The sequence below is a fragment of the Rhipicephalus sanguineus genome, chromosome 1 (genome assembly GCF_013339695.2).
Source record: "Rhipicephalus sanguineus isolate Rsan-2018 chromosome 1, BIME_Rsan_1.4, whole genome shotgun sequence".
Lineage (NCBI taxonomy): Eukaryota > Metazoa > Arthropoda > Arachnida > Ixodida > Ixodidae > Rhipicephalus > Rhipicephalus sanguineus.
This window is the reverse complement of record NC_051176.1, coordinates 124,551,330-124,560,613: the sequence shown is the minus strand read 5'-3', so window position 1 is coordinate 124,560,613 and position 9,284 is coordinate 124,551,330. Positions and strand designations below refer to the sequence as shown.

The window sequence follows — 9,284 nt, the reverse complement described above, 5'->3', positions numbered from 1 at the left end:
TTTGAAGGCCTGCGGCTATGGCAGCCAAGTGTTGATGTATTCGTGTCATTACTTTCACCAACAACCACTGCTTGCCCTTACATCTCAGCAGCAGATTACATTCCTATGAACCCTGTTTCTTTTGATGCAGTGGGTATGGCTAAGCTGAAAACAAAGCTAAAAATATATTCCTTCTCTGGCATGGATAATATCAATTCCAAGTTTCTCAACAACACTGACTTATTCAATAACCCTTTCACTGCCGGGTTTTTTTTGGCACTGTTCCGCACTCCCTTCCTTTTTTTTTTCTCTCTTTTATTCATGTTATGTTGATATTTTGTTGTCAATGCAGTAGGATGCTCTTCAGGTCATGTAAACATTTTTATTGGGGATTATCTCATCAAATAAAAAGTATCACTCACAAATTAACGATTACAAGAAAATTACAAGCAATGGACTAATTAACAAAATAATATAATTGCCAATAATTAGGACTGGCTGAGCCACTAATTATCCATTTTATTCATAGTCTGAATTCATCAAGAGCTCCTGAATTTCGTCTGTCAAATAGCGCGCGCAAGTGGCACACTGACTCGCCGTGGCTGTGCTGCTGAGGCACTGGCAAAGAGACGCGAACCAACGCTGATGATGATGATCTGTATGGCTAATTACCCTTTGTACCGGATGTACTCATTATTGGTGTCTTAGCCTAATGAAAATAAATAACAATAAATACATACGCAGTCAGGAAGCACACACCTCCAGCACCATGCGTGTCTCGTCCTTCCACCACGTCTTGTTTCCTCAACACCTGACGTGTCCAGCACAGCAGCTACTGCCGCGTCTTGATCCACCATTTGCGCAGCCCCTCCTTGGTTTTATGTGGAAGCATGCGCCCCATCTGTTGTCGAAAATTTCGCTACAAGGTATATTTGTTTACATGTTCTCTCCATAGACGGCAGGACACGCCCGCATTACTTTTTTTTGCAAGATTTGTCTCGTGAGTGGAAGGGAGTGATTGAAAGAGGCAAAACGAGTATACTCGGGATTGGCAGGGCTTGTGCGTGTGTCGTCACCAGAGTTACCTAGGGATTTTCAGTGAAAGGGTCTATACTATCACACATTTTCAGATCCCACTGACATTCCATTTAATTATAGGCCCGTAAGTTAACTGCCACCACACCCTGCAAGTTCATGAATTGTGTAATTTGCTGACATTTTTTTTTAAAATCAACTCGTTTTTCACCATCTACCAGCTTGACTTTAGGATTTTTTGTTTTTCATTTGACACTCAGCTTCTGGCATTTACTAATGATTTATTCAGTAAAGTCCATAATGGACTAATGACAGATTCTATATACTTGAATTTTATTAAGAATTTTGATTCAGTGACCACAAATTGTTCTTCATCAAGTTGAGTAAATTTAATCTTGATACCAATGGCTTATAGCACTGGATTGAATGCTTCCTTCCTCATCTGTTCCAATTCTATTTGCAGAGTTCAGTTTTATTTTACTTCGCCAAGGCAAACTAACTTATCAAATTAGTCACTACAAAAAATATGTAAGGTCTTCAGTGTACTTTATGATAATATGTTCAAAACTCCTGATCAAAGGGAATGTTTCATGTTGAGCTGGGGTGTCTTCACAGGTAGTTGATGGCTACAAAATTTTGCACCTGTGTTATAATAGCAACGGCTGGTGGCAAATGCAGATCAGCTCAGTTAGAAAGCTCAGCGGCAATGACACGGTATATTCAAAAAACTGTCTTTATTGTGCATGTTTCTGTTGAACAGTATGAAAATGACCAAGCAGGCATCTCTATGAACACAATTTTTCTTCTGGCATTGTCAATGAAGGGAATTGTGCATACGCATTATTTGGCAGGATTGCATGTACATGCACTGCTAACTTTCCACCTTGTTCTGTATGCTCTTGCACTCTTGGACTTTGTACATATGTATACATCTTATATATATAATATATATATATATATATATATTTGCATAGTCCCACATCACATATTGTACAGTGCATTCGATGTTCCTCATAGCCAGCCTGCTTTTCACACAGTGGAAAAACACTTTCAGCATTTTCAGTGAGTGGTAACAAGCTCTCTATGTCAGAATGAGCTTTACGATGAGCCAAATGCATACAATAAGGCAGAGGCACAGCAAGAAAAAAAAACCTATTTACAATTACACATAGGACAATATTTGCTGAGTATCCTGCTGCATGCTAGATCAATGTAGCCTTTCAACAGCCTACAGGGCGATCAGCGTTGCCAGTTAGTAGTGAGGATTGTAGCTACAATAGTGCACAAGTGTTTTGGCCCCATCTTGTGAAATAAATATGTGGCAATGATAAAACAAAATTGGAGTACTTAATCTGACAAAACTGTAGTATACTGGCAGTTCTCCAGGATTGAGCAAGATTCAACACTTACAGAAGATACTTAAAAGGCTGTAAGAAACAATTTTTTTAAACAATTCTCAGTACATTTACGTGTCTGCTACACTTGTGTGTGTGCTGACCATGGTAAGCTGTTAAAAAGTTTGAATACTGATTCACTGCTGATTGTTAGTCGCAAAGAGCAGCTGAAATGCTGTGATCAGTTACTATCACAATCTTATTTACAAGTGATAACAATACAAAGAAAAAACCTAAGTTAAACTTTTGTCAACACAGCACATTCTTACAATCTTGAGTAACTGTGAGCAACTTAGCGTGTGTTCGCTGTAGCAAATTAAAATTAATGTCTGCAAAATCAGTGTTTATTTCAAAGCATGCATAATACTTTTTCCATGTCATAGAGTCTACAATGGAAATCTGCAATCTGTCAAAGATGGGTTTCATTTTAACACCATGACTGTCACTGCAAAATGCAGAGCTTTTATCTTTCTTTTTCCGACTTTTAGATTTTCCTGTGTTTAATTATATAACAGCAGTAGACTTAGATAACAAAACTACAGTTCTTGTATTAAAGAAAACTGTACACAGGCAGCTCAGTAAAGAGCTTAAGAAAAAGAAAGGTCAGGCCGTTTGAACCTACACTATGTTGAAATGAACTGTCATCTGATGGACAGTTATCTGCTGCTTTGCAAATGGTGGGTGGACTGATATCTATTAATACAGTCAAGGATAAAGATAGGTGTACCAAACACTTCACTGCTGAATAAAAATAAGAAAAAAGACATTGCGGTGAATTTGGCAGTCAGAAGTGTGCCTGCTTATCATGGAAATGCACAGGAAAGCGAGGATGAATATTCCTAGCAGCCTTGTTAAGTTAAGAGTGAAAGCTTTAGAGTGACAATGAGACTCCACCTCTATTTGCCCCGGAGCCCTTTTCTATTTAGGCATTGTAGCACTTTTGAAGCAGCACTTTTGAACATTCTTTGCACGGATAACTCAGTCTTATGTGCAACATTGAAAGGCAGTACCAAACCTATCTAAGTGCTGGAGAAAATCTTAAGTAGTTCAGATGTAGTTCAAGTGCAGATGTAAAATGAGAGCACACTGCCTGCAACGTGGGAAATCCCTTTAGAAAAGTTCATAGTATTGGTTAGCACCACTGAAGTGCACAACTCATTTAAGGCATTTCTGTTCGATGGTCGATGAAGAATACAATACAGAAAGCACTAGTAAAATATTGGCAGAATTGAAGAACTGGGAGGGTGTTTCAGGGTTTCTGTACGAGAAGAAATTAAAAATGTTGACAGGGTAAGCTTACAGGCAGTAATATGACCAGAATTGCTTTACTTGGGTGAAACTAATTTTAATGATTAAGCCCTTTTTTTTTTCACTGTGCAAAGGAGATGTGACTGAAATGAGGATGCTGTGACGTATCTGTGGAATGACAAACAAAGATCTCTATACGATCTGAGTATTGTTAAAGTAACAGGCTGGAGAAAGAGAGCTGCACGGAAGTGTTAAAAGTTGTAGCAATCATGTAAGGGGGAAGATTGGCTGTTTAATGAGCACAGACAAACGTTACACAGGCAAGAATGTCAGAAAGGTCAACTCTGGTGGCAAAATATCATTGATGGGGACTGAAAGATCAAGAAGCTGACATAAAGAGTAGATGACTGATAGGGCAAACTCAAGTAAACCCACTGAAAACATGGACAGGTAAGTTAATCAGGCCTTTTAAAGATGAAACAGTTAGGCAAAGCGTCAAAACAGATTTATCATAAATAATGCTTTATGCTGCTAGACAGAAACATACCTAGCAGTTTTACTCTTAAACATGTTATGATCCACTGGTATAAAAATAACTCTCTCGTCTCAAATTCAGCTGTGTCATGGGACACTTAGAACTTCAGTGTACGATGTTGGAGGCTGACTATGTTAAAATGTACTGGGACAGAGCTACCTCATGTCCATGGCACTCACTGCCTGAAGTGTGCTTTTGACTTTCATCAAATCAGTTACCAAGCAAGAGCATTCCTCCAACAATATGTATACAGTGTGACACGAATGGGCATTTCTATACATAGCAAATCTATAAACCTACAAATTAAAAAATAAAACATGTGTACACGGCATCTTTGTGAGCGTCTGCATGAAGTCCATCACAAAGATGTCCAGCGAATCAGTCTTTCACCGAAGAGCACAACACACACAGTGTCCTTGGGAAGCTCAGTTGAGTAGTCCACCTCCCACAATATATATAATATATATATATTGTTTTTTTCAGTCTGCACTGCACATTGGCTTAGATAAATACAGAGTCAGTGTGAGTTAGTCCTGGCTGCTGCATCGTCTGCTGCTTGGAGTCAGCCGATCCACCGAGTGCTTGTCCCAAGGGACTGGAAATGCCTTCTGACCAGTCGGACTGTGCTGAATGGGGAGAAGAACTGGACCACTGTCCTGGTGACTCTGGTGATGGCGTCAGGTAGGTCTCACCCGGATGAAGGTAGTGCTGGGGTGTGACCTCAGCCCCACTGCCATGGCTGTGCTGAGATGGCGGTGTAGGGTAGTGGTAGTAGGCTTGCTGTACTGGGTAGTCGTATGTCGGGCCCCCTTGCTGCAACTTGTGCTGGTGTGCAGCTCGCATGGCAGCCATATGAGTAGGTGATGTTGGAAGTGAGGGTCTCTGCTTGGCAGGTGAAGAGGCCATGCCATAGCTGCTCATACTGGAGGGCACAGAGGTCTGGCGTTGATGCTGCTGCTGTTGCTGTGACATGGCAGCAGGACCTGTGTTAGCATAGGCTTGCAGATCATACACTCCAGCATAGACAGGCCCCACACAATCCTCATAGCACGGTGGTTGCTTGGTGAAAGTTGCCACAGCCTCTTGCGGCATAAACAGGGGTCCTCCTGGTGACTCATGAGGTGAGTCAAGCGAGTGTGCAACGTCTGGCATCGGTGGTGGATCCCTACATTTCTTAATAGATGGTGTCCTCCTCTTCGGAACAGTGACTGCTGCAGTGTCAGTTTTTGGTGATGTTGCTGACATGTCAAGCTGCTGCAGGGCACTGCTAGCACCATTCTTGGCCTGTGGCTGCCGTCGCTTGCCCTTGGCAGATTTAGTGGACCCAATGACTGTCGGGCTTGACAGCAGCATTGGTGGGCTGGACAGCCCTGAAATATGAGGGCTTGGTACATACTTGTCTAACAGATCGACAATATCAAGGTGCATGCGATCACGAGCAACGTCACGTGGCCTCCTGTCCATATGGTTGGTGATGTCTCGATTTGCTGCATGGTCGAGCAACGCCTGCACAGCTTGCAAGCTTCCTTCACGTGCCGCAAGGAACAGAGGGGTCTCTTCATGCACATCTTGAGCATCACGGTTGGCGCCATGAGCCAAAAGCATACGCACTGAAGCAACATCGTTGACAGCAGCTGCCCAGTGAAGTGGTGTACGTGAGTCGGAGTCTGCTGCATTTACATCTGCTTCTGCATTGATTAGGTCTTCTGCCATACCCTCCATAGCAAGGCGAATGGAAAGAATGAGTGGAGTCATCCCATTGTTCATCTTGGCATTTAGATTTGTGGCACGATTTCGCAGAAGGATCTGCTGGGAGAGAGAAAAAGAAAACACGAACATATAGGACAGGCTTCACCAACCTTATGCCAGCTACCACTTTTGAGTCTGCCTCAGTGTAACTATTGCCTGTTGTCAAGCATAAGGATGACAACCACTACATCTTGTTCACACAGAACATAATATGACAGCATAATTCACATCTGCAATAACATTTTGAGCAATGTACCCCTCATTAAAAATCAGGGTAAAAGAACATGACTGCCTGTGTAATGTCAAAAAATGACTACCTGAAACACTCCTACAGCATCAGCTGCAATAGCTGCATGAAGTGGTGTCCTGCCAGAGCTGTCCTGTGCATTGGCATCTGCTCCAGCATCAAGAAGTCGTTTGGCAGCATCAGCCCGGGCGTAGCGAGCAGCAAGGTGCAATGATGTCTCGCCCGTCTTCTCAGTGGTGCTGCCAAGCTGGGCACCTTGCATTAGCAGGTCTTGAATCATGCTGGCAGATCCAGTATCCTCTTCTCCTGGCTCCTCCCCAGTATCCACACCACCACCACGAAACGATGCAAGCATCAAAGGTGTCAGGCCACCTGCAGGAGGTATAATTTGCGTCAACTCATTTTAAACTGTGCTCTAAATCACAGAATGTGCACACATGTCATACAGTAAAAGCTTGTTAATTCGGATTTCTAGGAACCGGAAAAAAATGTCCGAATTATCGAATGGTCGAAATAAACACAATAAATGCAAGAGTTTTTTCAACATACCTTTACTTTACAAGGTAATCGCGGATGCGTCTCTGTTTTCGAGCATAAATTCGCGCGGACACAATTTTTCTGAGCCCTTCAAGGTGCTCAGCAGCTTGCATGCTGTCTGCGGTCTGCTGTCTGCCAAAACAAAATTCTTTGAGGACGACGAGGGCCTCCGCGGCTTCCTTCACAGTACGAGGGGGCCTGTGTGGCTCATAGTGTGGCTGCTCCTCTTCGGGCTCTTCATTCTTAGATTCGTCACCATGCATCACTTCCTTGACGATTTGCTCATCAGTCAGAGAGCCGGCAGTGGCAACGCCATCAATGCCGATATAATCGTCGAGTGTCACTGCATCAGGCATAACACTTCCGAAATCCTGCCCGACGTCGGCACCGTCGTTCGGCGACACTTCGGCCACTGCGGCATCGCTGGAGTCAGGTACAACAAAGCCACTGTGCCTGAAACAGTTGGCAATGGCGTGCACAGGCGTGCTCTGCCACACATACGCGAAGAATGCTAACTGCACTCAGGAGACTCACGTCGTATTGTTTGCAGACGTCATTTCACAGGAGCTACTTCTTGTCGGGAGAGCCCATTTTTCAGGGCACGCAAAATTTCTACTTTGGTGGTGAAGTCCTTGGCCTCGTACTTGGGCTGCTTTGCCGGCGTTGCCATCGGCGGAGAGTGCGTTTACACGAGAAGTCAGCACAAAAGCACCAGCAACGATCAAGCTAAAGGAGCCGTACTGAATCGTTCCTCGATAAAATGGCGTTCAACGATGCAGCAGACCAACGGGAACAAAGCAACAAAAATGACACCGCGCCATACCCACACGCGCACACGCTATCGCACGCGAAGAAAAGACTTTCAACCAGTCTCAAGTCAAGCCAAGCCGATAATTGATGTCCATGGCAATGCAGCGTTTGAGCTTCACTTTTGTTCTGAATGGTTCTTTTTTCGTTTTCGAGCCTCGCCAGCGGCCCAAAAGTAGCCGAATTATCCGATTTGCGGTCAAATCTGTCTGAAATAACGAGCGCCCGGTCTCATAGAGTGATGCATATATTTACAGGGACCAGATGACATGTCCGAATTAACGAGTCGAATTAACGGGCTTTTACTGTACTACTACTACTACTACTACTACTACTACTACTACTACTACTACTACTACTACTACTACTACTACTACTACTACTACTACTATTATTATTATTATTATTATTATTATTACAGTGCAGTATTATTTATGTCAAAATCATGACTACAAGGATTATGTGAAAGGAGCAGGAAATGGATGAAAAAGGTATATGGGCATTTCTTGCACTACATAATGCAGTAACAATTTAGAAATAATCACTGTTGCTTTTGGCAGTTTATCACGTAATACAACTGCCATATACACAGTCTACCACTATCAGATCACCTACTGAGTTAAGTTATGATATCTTTCACTCCATCACAATCTCCATTGATGTCAACAGGGATGTAGTGAATCAATGTTTGATGCAATGCAAATATTCTCGAGCGTCATTAAAAGATATTGTGAACTTTCATGAGATAATAAGTCATGGGATATTGACTATTACACATAGATTGAAACGGTCTGCAAATTTTGTTTACACTACTAAAATATACTGAGAGCCACAACAAGTACCAATGATTTTTGAGTTTGCTTGCTCATGATCACATGGCACAGTTTTCCTAAAAATCTTCAGTTTTTAATTCCCAAAAGTTATTTTTCGATGTGGCGATAATTTTGTGATTATGTTTGTTGTAACTTGGTCCCAGGTAAAGTGTTTCACCTAAAATTATTTCATCAGCGCAACGAAGTTTCAAAATGTCACATGCCTTTCTTATACCCCTTGGCGAACAGATTCATCTCGAAATCATGGCAGTCTAAATGTGACTGGACGAGTCTTTCCTCATGCTCATTTCAGTGTGAGCAATGATTCAAGGATCCAATTAACATTAGAGTGCTGCACAGGTGCACCTGCATTACTACTAAGCTTCCAGCAAAAGGCTTTCCCCTCACTGTCAGCACGTGTATTATACCTAAATGAATGTATCCAGGCCTTCTTAAAGAAGCTGCATATGTGGTCATCATTAGCTCTGTGTAGTCTGCAAGCTTGTCATTCTCTAACCTGGCACCTCTAAGCATGCTCTCATATGGCCTTTGTCCCTGCACACAGCCACAGGAGATGCCAAGCATCCTCTGCATCTGCATGTGGAATGTGTATGCACACTGCAGTTTAAAGCTACCATATAATCCCAGAATTTAGATAAAGTTTCAGCAAGTGCACTTATTGTGAGATGTATGGTTAATATATGGCTGATAAAGCTTGTTGTGTTTATTATATATTTTATCCATATTCGTGCAGAACCTGCGCCAACGAGACGTGGCACCTCTGCCTCTTCTGTTCCTGCACTTTCATCTTTAATCCCCTCCGCTCTCGCCATATGCTCTGAGCCATGCTCCCACGATGGGAGGCAAAAAATCGCAGCCTTTTTTTTTCCTTGTTTACAAATGATAAACCATTTTATATATATTAGAGTATGAGAAAAATC

At 42.5% G+C, this 9,284-nt stretch overlaps 1 protein-coding gene across 1 annotated transcript in view; it reads right to left on the bottom strand.

The window, feature by feature from the left end:
• Positions 1 to 1,731: 1,731 nt before the first annotated feature.
• Positions 1,732 to 9,284, bottom strand: part of LOC119397347 (neurogenic locus Notch protein) — a 96,603-nt gene continuing 89,050 nt past the window's right edge. The window contains exons 19-20 of the mRNA XM_037664783.2: positions 6,258 to 6,559; positions 1,732 to 6,000 (exon numbers count right to left, since the gene is read on the bottom strand). Of these exons, the coding sequence (XP_037520711.1) occupies positions 4,693 to 6,000; positions 6,258 to 6,559 (1,610 nt within the window). The 3' untranslated portion in view covers positions 1,732 to 4,692. The remainder of the gene's footprint in view (positions 6,001 to 6,257; positions 6,560 to 9,284) is intronic.